This window comes from Castanea sativa, chromosome 5, assembly GCF_040712315.1.
Source record: "Castanea sativa cultivar Marrone di Chiusa Pesio chromosome 5, ASM4071231v1".
In the NCBI taxonomy this organism is placed as follows: domain Eukaryota; kingdom Viridiplantae; phylum Streptophyta; class Magnoliopsida; order Fagales; family Fagaceae; genus Castanea; species Castanea sativa.
In genome coordinates this window covers 811,005-831,180 of record NC_134017.1, presented here as the reverse complement: position 1 = coordinate 831,180, position 20,176 = coordinate 811,005, and the positions used below count along the sequence as shown (strand labels likewise).

Genomic DNA, 20,176 nt, shown 5'->3' with positions numbered 1-20,176 from the left:
TTCGTGGGATTTTACTACAGTAAGCACAAGGGGAATTCATCTTCCCTCTCTGTCTTATGAGTCAAGATTTGTGTGCAACACCAAGGTCCTTAAAAAAGTAGCTAGTGATCTAGCATACATATGCTCACTCCTTGTCCATTTCCAATTACAAGACGTAATATCTTAAAAAGAAAAATGGTTTGTTTTTGGCACCGAGTAGTTGGTCTCTACGTGGCACTATGTAAGAATGGTGAAACACGCTAATGCCAAATCGAAGCATATTGATAAATGATAATCCTAGCAAAATATCTTTGACGGAAGCCCACTCAAGATTATGGATTTGTGATGGCCTTGTCTTGTAGTGACAGACAAGCAGAAAAGAAAGTGACATTTAACAAGGATAAGTGATATTTATCTTACAATTGAAAGGGAAAGAAGAGAAATCGAGCACTCTTTTCTTTGGTTGAGAAAAAGCGCTACTTTAAATCATCCTTATCAGCTTGTTTTATTATACTCTTGAAATGGAAAAAATAGTATTGCAGCAGAAATTTCATCTGCTTACCATATATAACAAAAAATCCCAACTCTATCGGTTTTCCCTTCCCACTCTCTACATCATCTTCATTTGCAAATACACAATAAAAGAGACTAAAGGGTGTTAAACTATGAACTATATATGATTCTATGACACTATCGCCCAATTTATTTGACAACGGATTGGCCTAGGCTCATGTCTCTGACGTATTTCCTCAAGGAGTATTTGAGTCTCACGTCTACCACTATTGCAACAATGTCTATAAGATGCTACCATGTTCTTCGTAGAAGCTTCTAATTCTCTCATTTCATCCAATACAATTTGTCTGTTCCGGCACTCTACACTACAGAAGCCTTGGTCACCCCTGCATTAACATAACATTAATTAGTTTAATTTAATCGGTTAGATTCTAAAAGTTTAGAACAATTGGCAAACCGTGAACACTAATTTGTCTAGATATAAATCCTAGAGTCTATAGATATTATTACATAATGCTCAAGGTGATACAAGTCAAGATTCAAGAACATACAAGTTATAGAAAGAATAATTCGAAATTTGTCTGATTCAATCGATCGAAAGACAGGCTCGACCGATCGAAACAAATATCTGCAAAATTTTAAGTTCAACCCAACAGCAGTTCAAGCCCATTAAGGATTAAGGTTTCGCATTTACTTTTCCTAATATATAAAGGAAACCCTAAGGATGTTTTTATGGGGCTTTTCAGAGAGAGATTAGAGTGCATCTTGTGCCTCTTTTGTAGATCTAGGGTTTTGTACCCAAAAGCTCTTTAAGGTCTTTGAAGAGTTGTGTGTTGAATCTTCTGTGAGATCTAAAGGTGTTAACCTTCTTACACACATATAGAGTTATCAAGATCAAGATTCACTCAAGCACTTGATGATCTCTTCAGTTGCTGCATAAAGAACTTTAAAAAATGTCTTAAACCTTTTATTGGAGTCTCAAAGTCACAAGTAGGAGAACTTGTGATTACTGCAGATCAAAGAAATAAGGGGTCCGTGGACTCGAAGCTGTCACGTTGTCGTGGTAGTAAGTTTTCTACATGAGGTAGCAATAAGATGTTAGTGGTCTAAGTTCTATTGTAAAAACTTCAATTTTTTCATAGTGGATCTGTTTTTACCTTGAGAATTGCTAGGTTGAATCCTCTTCAAGTTTTTTACCGGTTAGGTTTTCTTGGGTTATCATATCGTGGTGTTCTTTATTTATTTATTTTTTGCATTATTTGCATGATATGATATTATTGTGTTAACCTAGATCTAAATCATTTATTTAAGTAATCACTTGGCTAAAAAACTAGGTTAAAAAACTTATGTTAAAGGGTCTAAAAACATACATAATCCATAGCATTGGAGCACAAAATTTAGTGAAGAGTAAGACTTAAATACAGTAATGAACTTGCATATTTTACAAAATACTATCATACTAGTAAGATAACTTTCGCTCTAATTAACAAGAAATGTAATAAGATTAATTACCTGTACATGTACACATCTTTATCAGGGCTTAGTTCCTTATCACATAGGTGACACATTTTTAGAAAGCAAGATTCAAGAGATTTGGTCTGAAGATGAAGTGGGAATTTAGGATGAGAGGTGGGTTGGGTTAATTTCAATGCGGATTTCACAAGGATATTGGATTCCCCATGTGAAACCTGTGTAAGGATTTGTAACCCAACAGCTAATGAAGTGCCGTTGTTTGAGATTGCATGGCCTGCATAGCTGGACTTATTATGTTGTTTACTCTGCTTATTAACCTCATCTTCCGTTTTGAAGGGACTCTTGAACTTTAGAAGCATTTTGTTTTTTATGCAGAGAGAGAGAGAGAGAGAGAGAGAGAGGAATTTGATGAAGTGGGGAAGTGGATGAGTGAATGATATTTAAAGGCATTTGGTCCATACAAAGAAAAATAATGACACAAAGAAAACGACATGTTTTACTGTTGTTGGTACTTTTTTTGTTTCCCACGTGCTTCATTTTCATTTGTATATAATAAAAATTTTATAATCTTTACTGTGTTTTGCTTTGCATGCTTTGTCTAAAGTTAAACAAAAATTATAGTTGATATTCAACATTTTTCAAACCTTTGATTATGCGGACCCGCCAAGTAATAAACACTATAACATGGGATGAGAAACGTGAAAAATGTGCAAGTAGAAGTAGAAGGAACATGTGGATTGCATTCAATTCATCATATATAGGGTTGGCCCAGACCATCGAAAAGAAAAAAGAAGGACGGTGGTAAGGAAAAAACAGCTGTAAATGCTTGTCGTGAAAAGTGAAAAACATCACGCACTGGTGGATTTACGATTTGACAATGAAGTAAAACATCTAACGTGATGTTTTACGAGGATTGGTTTGGTGCCCACAGACCTATCTGTCGGCTTGGGTGAAAGCCCACACAGATCCCATGCATTTCGATCCCATATTCCCATGGGTCGTCTGAAAAGTGGTTTTTTGCAGCCACGTGATTGAAAAACTAAATATAAAATAACCATTTATTTTGTGTTTAAATATTTATCAAAAAATTTAGAGGAGCATTCTCATTAAATTATATAAAATTCATAAAAATGCAAATATATATTTATATAATAAATAAATTTAATTGTAGCTCAATGAATTTTACAAACCTATTTGTATGTAACTTTGATAAGTTCAAAGAGCTGTTTTTCTTATCAAATACTACGGTTGCTTAAAAGAGCGTTGTATGTTATATAACTTACCCCACTTTCCTTTCAAAGTTATCATTATTTTTTAGTAGAGTTTATAATGTGTCTTTGTATTAAAACTATTTTTCCTCTTTCTTGTGTGCAGTATTTGAATACCCAAAAACAAAAAAAACATATATGTGTGTGCTTGGATACCGCTTATTTTGCTAAAAATTAAAAACAATAAAAATAATAATAAAAAATTACTGTTTATGCTTGAAAGTATTGTGCATATGCATGATTGCATTGTTCATGTCCCATGAACAGTGCAAGATGTGTTGGACTAAAAAAAAAAAGAATTAGCTAGACGTAGACGTGGGAAGCACAAAAAAAAAAAAAAGTAAAGTATTATTATTTTCAATTGCTCTTATATAACTTTTAGGGAAAATTGCATAAATATGTTGGGTTTGGATCATTTCTAAACAAACTCTTATACTATCAAATTTTATTTTTTTTAACCCAAGAGGTTTTGCAATTGACGCATCCATTTCATTTCCATCAAAATAGCAAAAAGTGGTCACATTTCATAAAAATATTATTATTTTATAAAATTATTAATTTATTATTGATCCTATACTCAATGATTTACGTCCGATTACTTAGGTGGTGGTTGACTCTGATACCAAATATTAAGAATTCAAGGGTAGAACTCACCTTTAGAAATCGGTTTGCAAGGGGAGTGTAAGTGCACAATTGCGTCTGGACCCAAAACAAACATGAGCTTAGGCCCAATGAGCCTTAAACAATAAAATTTGTAGAGTATGGGTTCGCAATCTAGTTTAGTGGTGTTCGAAGCTTGATAAACAGGCTAGAATGTTACAGTATTTGCAAACAATGGACGAATAGGGCAAATGAACCTCCTCAGACGATTTATGTATTATTTCTCTTTTTCTTTCAAAGATTACAGTTCTTCGTCCTTGTCTAGTTCTCTGACCCCCCCTTTTCTTTACTCTCTTTCCTCCTTAAATACTTCTTCTCCTTCCCTCTTTATTCACGTGTCACACAAATCTTACCCTTAGATCCTCTCCCCTACTTTCCACCACCTCCCTGAAGTCGTTAAACAATTGCCAGAAGGCCCCTTCTACTGTTCAGGGGTCACTTCCCCATTAATGCGGCCAGGGAGGTAGGTGCAGGGTCTTTAATGTGGAGGTAGAAGCCTTTTTCTGAGATATTTTTCTCACTCCGTGGCGACTAGAAGGTATTTAGATCCCCCTCTTAACCAACAGTTCGTCCAGAACACTGTCTATAATCTTCACGACGAATCTCAGGGTCATCGTGGGTCTTTCCGAGGGGAGATTATTCCTCGGACGAATCCTCGGACCTTCGCCCTGTGGGCCGACCTACAATCTTAAAGGCCTTTAGTAAAAAAAGAAACGGTCTGGAACCCATCAATGAAGCCCAAGGCCCAAATACTTGCTCAGGTCCCCTTACTCCCCACAATAGCCCCTCAAAACTTTATTTTTCCCCATCCGAGGAGAAAAATGGAGTTTTGATCCAACCAGAATACCCTCCACACATTTCACACATCACCGCACGTGTGGAGATCCTTCCGTTTCTCAGAAAATGCCGTCAGGCGCTTCGAATTTCAAAACGCGCGCATTTATGACCACAAGTTACACCCTGTTCCCCACGTTCAACGGTGAGATGAACATCCAACGGCCCGTGTCACCCCTGAAAATTTTGGCGGGAAGAATCCAATTTCGAGGCCGCCTCCCGCACGTCATGACGCTTGGAAATCCGCACCTTCATTCATTTCTTCAGAGTTTAATCACATCAAAGTATCAGTCATTGCCTTTTCTCTCCAGAAACCCATGGAAACTCGCACAACTAAACTTTGTAAGTTCTTGCTTTCTTTACTCCTTTGTTCTCGGATTCTGTCCTCGGCTCCCTTCTTAACTACTTTCCCTCTCAAAGCTTGCTTTTTCTTCCCTCCTAAATGGGTAGGTTTAAGTGTTTGGTAGACACCGCCACTGGGATGGAAGGCTTTAGGGCCAAATACTAGATTCCTAGTGACATAGGCTTAAAATACTGTCCGGCGGAAGCCGTAGGCGGTTCTAGGAAGACGTGAGAGGTTATTATCCCTATGATTACCTTCATAGAAGGTGGGATGACCCTCCCTATGAGGAGCGTAACTAGGGAATATCTTCGCAACCATAGATTATGCCCAGATCAATGCGCACCCAATGTATTTAGGGTCTTAGGGAGTGTCGACGCTCTAAACGAGCAGATGGGCTCGAACCTCACATGGCACGATGTTGCCTTTATGTACGAATGCCATAAACTTAGGAGCGTAGGTTATTACATTAAATCACGGTCTAGTGTAGTTAGGTTAATTTCTTGTCTGCCCAAGTCCAATAAAGGCATGAAGGACGACTACCTCATCACCTCAGGCAACTAGCACGACAGCCCTCACTGCCCAGTCGTATGGGGAGATCTAGGTGTGACTCCTCAGGAGTTAATTTCCCTTCCTCGTGACTCAATTTCAACCCCTTTAAATATTTTGTTCCTTTTTGCACGCTGTTATTTCTGATTTTTCGCGCTTATCACAAATCTAACCATATTTGTCTCCTCGGGTGTTGTTTTTCGCAGATAAACAGCTCGTACGCCCACGCTTGAGCCACTGTAACGTCGCCGACTTAAACCGCGTCCTCCATTCAGAAGTCTTCGTGAGCGAAGACTTGTAAGTAAGAGCAGCTCACTTAATACTAGGATACAACCCCATATCCTCGGATTTCCAAGAGATAGAGAACGCAATTATCGCGGGGGACAGGCGATGCCGGAGAATAAACGTAGTAAGGCCGCACTTTCTTGCCGACCACGACATTCCTAACGAGCCCAACACCATCCTATACACGCGACCCATCGCGGCGATACCTCTCTTAGCGCACTCTCAGACAACTGCCGCCCCGGAGGAGCAAGTGTCCTCGTCGCACTCGTTGGACGAGGAGATAGACCAATTTCAGCTCGAGGACATCGAAAGACCCCGAGGAAACCAGTTTGTCGTACTCACTGACGAGGAAGACGAGCCCGCCGAGGCCTCTGGAATTGTAGGTTTAATAGTTGCACGTCCTGACGACAATTCCGAGGAGGAAGAAATGGACGTGCTCAAAGGTCTTCTGACCAAGAGAGGTGAGAGAGTCGCCAACAAAGGAGCGGGAGGGTCTCAAGTTCCTCCGTCCTTGCCACCACCCCCTCCTCCAGCCGATCCTAAGCCTCCGGGTTGAGGAGCCCAAGAAGAAAAGAAAGGGGGAGGCCGAGGAGGCTGGTGGCGAAGAACAGTAGAAACTAAAACAGCAGTCACAGCAAGCTCAGCAGCAGAAACTGGACAAAGGCAAGGGACGTGCTCGTTCAGTTGAAAGCAGGGAGATTAGGGACTTGGCCGAAGTGCGCCGAGTACCGGCTACCTAGTCTCCCGAGTTGAGACTGGACGGAGCACCAATCTCTTGCCAGTCCAGCATTAGGGCGCTCCAACAAGTCCACGCCCACCACCTGGCCGATGCGTTGGAACGTCCCCTTCTACTGCCCAAGAATATGGAAGCCTTGGAAAAAATGAGCTAGCCCCAGCTGTTCCTTTCTTTGAAAAGGGAATTAGCCCTGGTAAGTTTCACTCCTTATGTACATTTCATTTTTCTTGATATCTGACTATTAGTGAATGTCTTCCTATGTCTAACCCTCTGATACTTTGTCACAGGCCGTTCAAGAGGTCTTTGCTGCCGAGAAGTTCGTGGAGGATTCTCGGAAGAAGGCTAGAATGGAGCAGGAGATCCGGATGGAGACTGAAAAGTCCTAGGCCAAGCCCTTGTAGAAAACGAGAAACTCTCCTCTCAACTGGCCAATCTAAAAAGAGAAAGAGACGGTACCGAGGCCAGCCTGAGAACCATGAGAACTCAAGTAGAGGGGCAGTGCAAGCTTCTTCATCAAAAGGATGAAGAGCTCTCCAAAACTCAAAAAGCACGCTCTGACTTGGAAAAGGAGCTTGCGAAGATGAGGGAGGAAGCTCGCACCTTCAAGGATTCGCTGGAGGACGCGAAGAAGGCTGGATACAAGGAAAGGGTAACGGCGACAGAAGACCAGCTGACAGAGGCGTTCGCGGCCTTATGCCGAGAATACTGTCAGCAGGTATGGGGCGAAGCCCTAAATGTAGCAGGGGTTCCTTCGGCTTCCGAGCTGAGGAAGCCCGAGGACGTTTGGCTTCCTCTTGACATACAGGAAATAGAAGAGGCTCCTACTGTCGTACCTGACCTTGAGACAGCCCCTTCTGCTCTCCCTCCTGCGATCCCAAAGCCTATTCCGGATCCTACAGAACCTATAGGTTCCCATAAAGAGAAGAAAGTGGATGGAGGCGCTGAGAAGGACCTAAGCCAAAGTGCTGAGCCCATAGTTCCTCCGTCAACTACTGCAGACAAAGGGAAACAAGTCCTGTCTTCCTTTGAGTTGGAGTTAAAAAATACTGAGGCTCCCAGCACTTCCTAGCTAGACCGCCCTCCAAAAGCTTAGGGCCGAACCTAGGGCTTCTTTTTTCTTTGTAGTTGAGATTTTCCATGTAATGTATATCAAAACACTTAATGAAAGTCAGTTTCGTTTGATCCTCATCTGTCTTCTATTAATTTATCTTTGTGTTTACCATTAGAGTTCTCCTTAGCACACAGCGAAAGAATGAATGGAACAACTAACTTCACTTTTAGTAGCTGATCAATTACAACTTTAAGCAGCAGTACGCATACTTGCCTTGTACCTCGCAATTTACATCTTAGGAGTGTAGCAAGCATAACACAATAAAGAACGCATAACAAGCTAACTTAACTTTTTGCTAACATCTGTGAAGTAAAGTGTTCAAGAACCTGACAAAAACAAACTGGGTTTAGATGATAAGTAGTGCCTCACCTTGCAAAGCAATGTGATACTTAGAATTGGTAATCTGAAACGTTAATTTTAGTAAAGTGTGGAGTCCGAGGACCCTGCATTCCCAGCTCTCTTTTTGACACTTAAAAATGTATAACTTAAAATTCTATTTAACCATGATTCCGTTTATCAAATAATAAGATATCAATTTTCACAAGGTAGGTGATCCGAGGATCAGACATAACCAAGTTTCTGTTTGATACTTAGGAACATATCAATTTCCACAAGGTATGTGGTCTGAGGACCATGCATTACCAAGTTTCTGTTTGATATTTAGGAATATATCAATTTTCACAAGGTATGTGGTCCGAGGACCATACATTACCAAGTTTCTGTTTGATATTTAGGAACATATCAATTTTCACAAGGTATATGGTTCAAGGACCAAGCATTACCAAGTTTGTGTTTGATATATAGGAACATATCAATTTCTATAAGGTATGTGGTCCGAAGACCATACATTACCAAGTTTCTGTTTGATATTTTAGAACATATCAATTTCCACAAGGTATGTGGCCCGAGGACCATGCATTACCAAGTTTCTATTTGATATTTTAGAACATATCAATTTCCACAAGGTATGTGGTCCGAGGACCATGCATTACCAAGTTTCTGTTTGATATTTTAAGAGTTATAATTTATATGCCCGTATACATTCATAATTTAGACCACGAACGACAAAAGTACCTTACATTAATAATAATACCTTCGTAGGTTGTTTACATTCCACGGGCGTTGTACAACTTTTTCATCTAGATCAGCTAGACGATATGACCCTATGCCTGCTACAGAAATAATCTGATATGGCCCTTCCCAGTTCGGTCCTAGTTTACCCCAAGTTGGGTTTCGAGCAGTACCTACAACCTTTCTCAGCACCAGATCCCCAAGCGCAAGTGGCCTTAGCTTCACATGAGCATCATACTCTCGTTTAAGCTTCTGCTGATAATAAGACATTTGGACCATAGCTGTCTCTCGCCATTCCTCAACTAAATCCAGGCCTCTCTCTAGGAGGTCGTTGTTGTTTTCTGGACTAAATGAACTCGTCCTTAGTGTGGGAAAACCAGATTCTAAAGGTATCACTGCCTCGACCCCATAAGTCATAGAGAATGGCATTTCTCCTGTGGATCTATGCTGCGTAGTCCACTAACTATGACCATAGAACATGTGGTAGTTCTTCTATCCATCTGCCCTTCGCATCGTCCAGCCTTTTCTTGAGTCCACTAACTATGATCTTGTTAACAGCCTCAGCTTGCTCGTTTCCCTGAGGATATGCTGGAGTGGAATATCTATTTATGATGCCCATGTCACCATAATATTTCCTAAAAGCTCTACTATCAAATTAAACGACATTGTCCGAAATGAGTGTGTGTGGTACCCCAAATCTAGTGATGATGTTCTTCTAGATAAACTTCTTGGAATCGACGTCTCTAATATTTGCTAAGGGCTTAGCCTCTACCCATTTAGTGAAGTAGTCGATCCCCACAAGCAGCCACCTTTTGTTTCCTACAGCCCTCGGAAATGGCCCTACTATGTCCAATCCCCATTAAGCGAAAGGCCAAGGACTGGAGAGAGGATTAAGGACTTCTCCAGGCTAATGAATGTTAGGAGCGAACCTCTGGCATTGGTCACACTTTCTTGCATAGTCCTGAGCTTCCCTCTGCATATTGGTCCACCAATATCCTTGAGTCAGGGCCCTATGAGCTAAGGACCTTCCCCCAGTATGGCTCCCACAAATTCCCTCATGCAGTTCTTCCAAAAGCGCCTCCGTTGATTCAAGGTGCATGCATAACAAATATGGTCCGGAGAAGGATCGTTTATACAATTTCTGATCCTCAGACAACTAGAAACGCGGTACCTTTCGACGGATCTTGTCTGCTTCAGACTTGTCCTCGGGAAGAATGTCGTTTTTCAGAAAACATATCACAGGATCGATCCAACTAGGTCCAGGCCTTATTAAGTGGATCTGGGCTGCACTAATAGTGGTAAGAGTTGGCTCTAGTAAATCTTCAACAAGGATAATCCTAGGCAAACTCTGAGCCAAGGATGGCGCTAAGATAGCCAAAGAGTTTGCATGTGTATTTCCTCTTCTAGAAATGTGAGACAGGATAAAGGAATCGAATTTAGATTGTAAACGTTTGACCTGGGTCAAGTATTCTTGGATTCTTGGGTCCCTAGCCTCCATGGTGCCCGTCACCTAGCTGACCACTAACGGAGAATCCGAGAGCATGTGAACTCCCTTTCCGCCCATCCTATGCACCATGTTCATACCGACCAAGACTACTTCGTACTTGGCCTCATTATTAGTAGCCGAGAACGCCAACCTTAGAGATTTTTCGAAGACAATTCCCTCGGGGGATATCAAGACAAGTCCGATGCCAGACCCTTTCTGGTTAACTGCGCCATCGACGGACACTTCCCAAGTGGGAGGTCTTATGCCTGTGATCACGCCAACTGATTTTTCATCCATGTGTGATTCCTTCACAGTTTCCTCCAACAATGGTTCTGCAAACTCCGCCATCAAATCTGCAAGAACCTGGCCCTTTATCGAGGTGCGCAGCATGTATTTGATATCAAAAGCTCCCAAAATAGTTCCCCATTTAGCCACCCTTCCAGAGTAGTCAGCGCTGCGCAACACTGACTTGAGAGGCAGTTAGGCCAAAACTACAACGGTGTGAGACTGGAAATAATGAGGAAGCCTCCGCGTGGCATGAACTACGGCTAAAAGTGCTTTCTCCAAAAGTAGGTAACACACCTCGTTGTCATTCAGAGTTTTACTGACGTAGTAGACCGGTCTTTGCACCCCACCGTCATCCCTTATGAGGACCAGGCTGACCGCATGGATGGCCACTGCCAGATACGCAAACAGGACCTCATCTACTTCAGGCCGAGACATAATAGGTGGCTGGGAAAGATATTCCTTAAGTTGTTGGAAGGCTACAACGCACTCCTCGGACTATTGGAACCCCCTCCACGTATTCAACAGTTGGAAGAAAGGCCTGCATCGGTCAGCTGACCGAGAGATGAACCTACTGAGAGCAGCGATCATTCCGGTCAATTTCTGAACTTCCTTTGGATTCCGAGGTGGCTGTAAGGTTTGAATAGCTCTGACTTATGCCGGATTCACCTCTATCCCTCTATGAGTAACCATATAACCCAAGAAATTCCCAGAACCCACACCAAAAGAACACTTCCAGGCATTAAGACGCAACTTGTACTTTCTAAGTACCTGAAAAGTATCGTCCAAATCTTTCACGTGTGCAGATATCGGCTTACTCTTCACTACCATGTCATCCACGTATATCTCAATAGTCTTTCCAAGCTACAATTCAAACATTCTGGTCATCATCCTTTGGTAAGTAACCCCAGCATTCTTCAATCCGAACGACATCACTTTATAGTGATAATTCCCTGTTGGAGTAATAAAGGCAGTTTTCTCCTGATCTTCTGCCGCCAGTGGAATTTGGTGATAACCCTGGAAGGCATCCAGAAAACTCATCCGAGGATGTCCGACGGTGGCATCCACTAGCTGGTCGATGTGCGGCATCGGGAACGAGTCCTTTGGGCAGGCTTTGTTTAAATCTGTGAAGTCCACACATACCTGCCATTTTCCATTTTTCTTTTTAACCACAACCGTATGCGCCAACTACTCCGGATAAAAAACTTCCTTAATAGCCCCAGCTCTCTTGAGCTTGAGCACCTCTTCTTTAACGGCTTCAAAGTGCTCCTTGGAGGAACGCCGAGGGGGCTGCCTTTTAGGAGGAATAGCAGGATTGACGTTCAAATGATGACAAATGAAGCTTGGGTCAACCCCCAGAGCCTCGTAGGGGTCCCAGGCAAAAACATCAATGTTGTTCTTTAGAAACTCCACCAATTCCATCTTCTCTTGGTGTGGTAAACGTACTCCGACCTGGAAGAAACTTTCAGGATCATCCGATATCAGAAACTTCTCCAGGTCCTCGCATATGGCCTCCTCTGCTATCACCACGTTAGGCACATCCAGAGTCGTTAATTGCTATAAGTCTTTTACAGCCGAGGTCGAGGACTGTGCTTCGGTCTGATGCAGCACTGTGGCCGATATGCATTGCCTGGCCACCAATTGACTGCCGAGAATCTCTTCAATGCACTCCCCCGAAGGGAACTTAATCTTAACATGCAAGGTGGAGGAGACAGCCCCCAGAGCGTGCAGCCAGGGCCGGGCAAGGATGGCTGTGTATGGGGAATATGCATCGACCACAATAAAATCCAGCTCAACCATCTCCGAGCCAGATTGCACGGGCAATCGAATCTGTCCCTTTGGTATAACGGCCTACCCTTCAAAACTTATTAACGACGAGTCGTAAGGGATGAGATCCTCCAATTTCAACTTTAGCCCCTTAAATAAGTCAGGATACATGATATCCGCGCCGCTGCCTTGATCAATCATCACCCTTTTCACATCATAATTCCCTATCCTTAGAGTGACCACTAGGGCGTCGTCATGGGGTTGGATGGTCCCAACCTTATCTTCCTCTGAAAATCCCAAGACGGGCACATTCAGCTTCAATCTCTTCGGCTTGGAGCCTGCCTCCTCGGCTTGGGAGTGCGAAACCGCCATCACCCTGGTGGGACAGGAGCCAGTCCTGCCAGGCGCAGCGAAGATAACGTTGATCGTTCCCAAGGGAGGCCGGGATGAATTATTCCTCTAATTATTCGAGCCAGACTGACTGCCCTGTCCGTCAGGTTGGTACAGGTGCTGCTTTAATTTTCCTTCGCTGACAAGCTGCTCCAAGTGGTTCTAGAGGGTCAGACAGTTCTCGGTAGTATGACCCACGTCTTGATGATACTGACAAAAGAGATTCTGATTCCTCTTGGCAGGATCCCCTGCCATCTTACTAGACCATCTGAAATAGGGTTCCTTACAGACCTTCTCTAGTAGCTGGTGCACCGGTTCTCGGAATACAGTATTAACAGTCTGAGGTGCTGCCGAGTCAGACTGCCCGGAGTAATCTCTTCTCGGCCTATTGTTGTGATATCTGTCCGACCTAAAATCCCTTCTCTCCTGCAGGATAACCTTCGCCTTACCCTTCCCCTACTGTTGGTCTTCCTCGACCCTTTTATATTCATCAATACGGTCCATGAGACTGCGTACACTCCGTATGGGTTTTTTGGTCAAGGACTTCCTCAAGTCATGATCAGTTGGAAGGCCTACTTTAAAGGTATTGATCGCCACCTCATCAAAATCACCATCTATCTCGTTAAACATCTCCCAATACCTGTCGGAGTATGCTTTCAACGTCTCGCCCTCCTTTATAGCCATAGACAACAGTGAGTCCAACGGTTGAGGAACTCTGCTGCATGTAATAAACCATGACGCGAATGCTCTAGTCAGTTCCCTGAACGAACCTACAGACCCTGATTTAAGACCGTTGAACCACCTCATAGCAACATGTCCTAAGCTAGAAGGGATGACTTTGCACATCAGCGTCTCATTGTGAGAATGCACTGCCATTCTCTGGTTAAAGTGGCTCACATGTTCCACCAGGTCAGTCCGGCCATTATAAATGGTGAAGGTGGGCTGGGTGAACCTCCTAGGGAGCCTCCCATTCTCAATCCTACGTGAGAATGGCAATTTGGAGAGTTAGTGCAGCGCCCAGCTCATGGCATCGTTCCCTAAGCCCCTGAAGGGGAGCTTCCTGTTCCTACGACCTGGTGGGTCATCCTCTTCGCAAGAGGATGTTTTACTGGGGGGCGACCACGACCTCGAACTGTAACTACTTCCCCGGGCTTCCCCCGAAGAGGTATTAGATGAGGATGAAGCATGCCTCCACCTGACGCGACGCAGCTTCTTCTTAAGGTGATCAATCTCCTTCTGCGTGGCCTTAGCATCATCTTCGTGGGTGGCCCTGCCTCCACCGTGAGTATAACTTGCTCTAGGATATTCAGTGTGAACGCTACCCTCTCGATCCTCCCGGCGTTCAAGACGTTTGAAAGGATCCTCAGGTTGCGATCCCTAAGATTCTGCATGGTACGAGCCTAAGCCTGCCATGGTGTTCGAGTTCTTTTCACACTAGATTCCCACGGACGGCGCCAATTGTAAGTGCACAATTGCGCCTGGACCCAAAAACAAACGTGGGCTCAGGCCCAATGAGCCTTAAACAATGAAGTTTGTAGAGTGTGGGTTCGCAATCTAGTTTAGTGGTGTTCGAAGCTTGATGAACAGGCTAGAATGTTACAGTATTTGCAAACAATGGACGAATAGGGCAAATGAACCTCTTCGGACGTAAGCCGAGGACGATTTATATGTTATTTCTCTTTTTCTTTCAAAGATTACAATTCTTCGTCCTTGTCTAGTTTTCTGACCCCCCCCTTTTTCTTTACTCTCTTTCCTCCTTAAATACTTCTTCTCCTTCCCTCTTTATCCACGTGTCACACAAATCTTACCCTTAGATCCTCTCCCCTACTTTCTACCTCATCCCTGAAGTCCTTAAACATTGGCCAGAAGGCCCCTTCTACTGTTCAGGGGTCACTTCCCCATTAATGCGGCCAGGGAGGTAGGTGCAGGGTCTTTAATGTGGAGGTAGCAGCCTTTTTCTGAGATATTTTTCTCACTTCGTGGCGTTTAAAAGGTATTTAGATCCCCCTCTTAACCAACAGTTCATCCAGAACACTGCCTATAATCTTCACGATGAATCCCAGGGTCATCGTGGGTCTTTCCGAGGGGAGATTATTCCTCGGACCTTCGCCCTGTAGGCCGACCTACAATCTTAAAGGCCTTTAGTTAAAAAAAAACGGTCTGGAACCCGTCAATGAAGCCCAAGGCCCAAATACTTGCTCAGGTCCCCTTACTCCCCACAGGGAGGATTCTCAAGAGTTTATAAACACATGGTTAAGTTTATACTTAATCCATGTGAGACACTAGAATCATAATAAGATAGGTGAATAATTGTTGAAAATCGAATAGTTTTTTGCAATGAATATCCTTGTCTTTGTGTTTATTAGCTCAGATATGGTTGTTTCTATTGTAGGTGGAATGGTGTTAATGAGTATTGGTCCCTCATGGGGTTGAGACTTGTCGTTGAGTGTTTTGATAGATATTTGATGACCTACCAAACTGTACGTTTGAGATGGGGTAGTGGTTTTTAGGTTGTGGAACAGTGGAAGTGAAAGATTTGGGATTTTGATTGAGTAGCAATGGGTAGTATGGGATATTTAAAAAACGGTGGCTGATGAGCTTAGCACTACGACATTATTGGAGTGGAAACTCAAATTGGCGGTGGGCCTAAGCTTGGGGTAAATTTTTCTTTCATTTTCTCAAAAATTAATCACGTTTTTCATTTTTTTTTCCTTTTTTTTTTTATAGAATTTAGGCTAAAATCCAAAACTGACTCTCTAAGTTTCAACTTTTGTCATTTCACCTTTTTAAGTTTTAGTTTTTTCATTTCAATTCTCAAAGTTTCAGATTTTGTCAATCCAATCTTCCATTAGGCTTCCGTTAATTGTTGCCATTTACTCTGATTAAAATGATGCCGTTTTGGGTTTTTCTTTTTTGTAACTAAAAGAAAATGAAAAATTATTTTTACAATAATAATAATAATAATAATAATAATAATAATAATAATAATAATAATAATAAGGATTTTGCTAATGTGTGCCCTTAGGGCACACAATAATTTATCATTTTTAGAATTTTTTTTTCGGGAATTAAAAAAGTTTTAACAGCTTTTTTAATTCCCGAGAAAATTTTTTCAAAAATGGATGGGTTAATGTGTGCCCTTAGGGCACACATTAATCAGACCCTAATAATAATAATAATAATGATAATAATAATAATAATAATAATAATAATAATAATAATAATAATAATAATCATAATAATAATATGAAAGAGTGAAGGAGGCAATGGAGTCATATAAGTCCTTTGCTTGATATCGAGCATCCAAAAACAATTTGGAAACAATGCCACTAATGATAAATCAAGCGATATTCACTAGAACATTCCCAAAAAAAAAAAATAAGATAAAATTTTCATTTTATGAGTGAAAATTATGAATTTAAGCAAACTATTAGACACGGTAATGAAAATAAAAACAATGCCACTGCATTTGGTCACCGCAACTAAACCACAGGTCATCTATCATTTCTGCTTTGTCATTCCAAAAAGATAGGTAGATAGATAGTCAAAAATGCCAATAATATATGATTTGAATGTAAAATGTTAAACTAAGTAACTGAAAGCAAAATGTACAAACAATAAAGAAGAATCTAGGATTGATTTTAATCGATGCTTGATGTGGATGACCCACTTGCGATGGTAGACCTAGACATGGATGCCCTCGCAACCCTTGAAGGTGCCATGGATGACCTAGACCTCATCATATTTTAGTACAGGCATGGATCGGACGTTGTATTTGGATCTGAGCTCAATGGAGACAGGTGCGCTCATGAGGACTCACCTCATGCTTGATGGGCAGTGAAGTGAGCCTCACTTTCTTTCTCTTTCCCCCTTTTTCTTTCTCCCTCAATCAATCCCTCAACCCCTTAATTTTTTTTTCTCAGAAATTGGTGGGGGTGGGGTTTTTTGTTTTGTTTTTAGTTGCAGGTTTTTTTTTTTTTAATAAAAATTTTTCATTTTTTTTTTAATTATGAGAAAAAAAGAGCCCAAAACGGTGTTGTTTTGGTCAAAGTAAATGGCAACAGTTAACGGAAGCCTTGTAAAGGACTGAATTGACAAAATCTGAAACTTAGAGGACTAAAATGACAAAACTAAAATTTAGAGAACTGAAATGACAAAAGTTGAAACTTAGAGGGTCAGTTTTGGATTTTAGCGTTATATCTAATTGTAATAAAATATTGTTATTACATTTATTTTGAAAAAATGATTTAATTGTAATTTAAAAGGATAATTTTTAATCAAATAATGATTTTTATTATAAAAAGGCACCATGTGTTATGCATGCATGGAACCACTTTCTATTATTCGAAATTGACGGAAATAGGATGTGTTTGTATGACCCAAATCTGAGGAGGTGTCTATGTAATTTGCCTTTACATTTTATGAATAAATATTTTGGCAGGCTTTATCTTGATTGTTGGATGTGATTGGAGTGGGAAAGAAATACATTAGGTTCTGATTCACATCTTACATACTTACCAAAAAAGAAGATATTCATATCTTAAACAATACGAGGGAAAAAGATAAAGGTAAATAAAAGAAAACTAGTCTTTTTTTGAGAATAAAGAAAAAGCTAGGTTTTTTTTTTTTTTTTTTTTTGGAGAAGGAAAAAAGAAAGCTAGTTAAAACAATGAGATGTATGGGTCTTATTATTTATGTTTGTTACAAAGTAAAAACTATTTCGCTTTTATTATTCAACATATATGCAGCATGCATCCTTAATTTCACTGAGTGGAGTTATTAACTCCCAAAACACGACTAACAATTCATCTGTTCATTCCCATCACAAGCATTGACATAGTCTTCCACTTTATCAATTTGCATCTGTACATCAAAATCTGATCGATCATAAGAAATTTTAGCAATTTTTTATGAATTATGAGTAAATATTAACCCTAATTGTATTGCATTCATAAGGTATATATATTAATACAAAAAAAAAAAGTTAAAGAAAAACATACTCAATCCTCTGGCTTCCAGGTGTTAATATATATATATATATATATATATATATATAAACTTATGTAATATGAGTATGAGTTCATGGTAAAAATATAACACAAAGGAACCTATTTTAACTCCTAAGGTTTGGAATAAAATGAAACTATTTTCGCCCAAAATAAGCATTCCCTAAGTGAGTGGAGCATGTGAGCAATTTTATAAGAGTAGCTAGGCAAAGTCCCCCTCACGATTTCATTTTAATCCAGACTTTAGGAGTCATTGTAACAATCGAAAGCTTGTGTTGTGAATTGTGATATGGCTAGCCACACAGGATCAATGTTCTTCACTCTATAAGAAAATATTAGGTGAGTTTAAATTTCTACGTAAAATGCAAACTCTGTAAATTTGGTAAAACACAAACAATTGTGTTTTAAATTTTTAAGCGAAACTTTATAATATTAGACGTAACAATTATAAGTTGATCATTAATTTGTGATATGGAAAAATTGTAAGAATATACATTATAATTTATCATAATTTATATTTTGATTATACCAATTACATTTTTCAATAAAATTTAGTATTACTTTAATTTTCTTCTTCCGAAAACTGAATTAACGACTCCATTTTAAACCCTTCATTTGTGATGAATATATCATACGAAATACCATTCCATATTGGGGGCCAAAATATGAACCAAAACATTTTTCAAGATTTAAAAACTAGAAATATAATTAAATTTAAAAATAAATTAATATGAAAAATCATATAAGCATTAGCACACTATTAATGTAGTATTAAAAAATGCAAAATAATTATTTCTAAATATAATTCAACTCAATCATCTATCAAAGTGTAAATCAACATTTTATAAATCTCAAAAGTCATTTTTGTAGTAATTTTTTCAAGACTTCATAAAAGGTGTTTGTGTTTGTGTGTGTGTGTGTTTTTTTTTTTTTTTTTTTTTTTTTTTTTTTTGTGAAGCCTAGTTTTGAGATATTATATTGGAAGAAGTCAATGACTTGTGAAATTGTAAGAACTCAAAAGCTTACATGGCATCATATTATGAGAACATCCAAAAATCAAATGTATATAGTTATATATATATATATATATATATATATATATATATATATATATATATATATATATATTATAGGTGATATATATGGTATAGTAATTTTACATATTAGAGACTATATGTTTGCGCCGAGTGATTCAATATTTGTATGTACACATATCATTAGAATTAATATTTTTTTGTCATGTAACTCGTTAAGATTATTAATTTACTTTAACTAAAACATAATAATATTTCAAGTGGTTTGCTTATTATTCGTATTATATATATATATATATATATATATATATATATATATATATATATATATATATATATATATATAAATCATGCATCACATCATCATAATACTAACACTATTAAAAAATAATAAAATAATATTTATATGTTTACATTTGTAATTACAATATAAACTTACATTATAGATTTTACCACTTTTTGAAAATGTGTATAACATTTGTCACAAATTTTTTTAAAAACAATAATAAAATTATTATAGGAGTAAAGTGTAGAGAGAAGTAGAGTCTGAGATGAGTTGGATACCTTATCCATATCAGACATTAAAGCCCTTATTTAACAAGCAAAGCGTATCTCATCAAAAAAAAAAAAAAAACAAGCAAAGCGTAAGACAAACAGAAAATGACCTTAGATCTCGACTCAATTTTTTTTTCCCTTATGCACCTGCCCTTACATTCTTCCTTTGCCTTTTCAAACTCTGTCTTCGGTCGCCTTTTTTTGGGAGTCGTATTTTTTGTGTTTCTCTTTTCCGGTTTAGCATCAAGTATGTGCAGAGGGAGAGACAAGGGGGAAGAGAAGCTGAAAGGGACCAAGAGAGTGGGCAAGATGGGGAGAGAAACGATTGTCCCCTTGGACCACGATTTGAACAAGAATGGTGGACACCGTCATCATCTTCATCGTCACAATCAGTCCTTTTATAATTCTTTTAGTGATAGCAGTGTCACTACGACTTACTAGAAGTACGTAGTATTTTTGTAGTTTGTAACTATAATACTATGAAACTTAGGTTGGGAGGGAGAAATTTTGTTTCTAATTTGCTAGTGTGTTTTTGTGTTGCCAAAAGGTCATATCAAATAATAAGTCTAAAGTTGTTATCTAATTTTCTGTTATGTTTTGGTTTTGCCAAAAAAATTATTATTGAAACAGTTGATTGGGTTGAGTCCAAAGTCCCAACAAATAATAGGTGATAGGATACAATCTAAAAATGATAATGTTGGAGAGATAGCAACGTAGGGAGAATTTAAGTAGTTAATAATATATATAGTTTATAGGAATACCACCTATTTTAAAAGTTTAAAATTATTAGTTTAAACCCAATCATGTTATATTAACTATATACTATTGTCATTA

The 20,176-nt window shown here is 39.5% G+C and overlaps 1 protein-coding gene across 1 annotated transcript; it reads right to left on the bottom strand.

Moving 5' to 3' along the window:
* Window positions 1-341: 341 nt before the first annotated feature.
* On the bottom strand, window positions 342-2,360 carry LOC142637120 (FCS-Like Zinc finger 17-like). Its single transcript, XM_075811394.1, has 2 exons — window positions 2,005-2,360; window positions 342-878 (listed from the first exon to the last, which is right to left on the bottom strand). Exons 1-2 carry the CDS (start codon window positions 2,322-2,324, stop codon window positions 662-664), a joined length of 537 nt encoding a protein of 178 aa, XP_075667509.1. The 5' UTR covers window positions 2,325-2,360; the 3' UTR covers window positions 342-661.
* Between the last annotated feature and the right edge of the window lie 17,816 nt (window positions 2,361-20,176).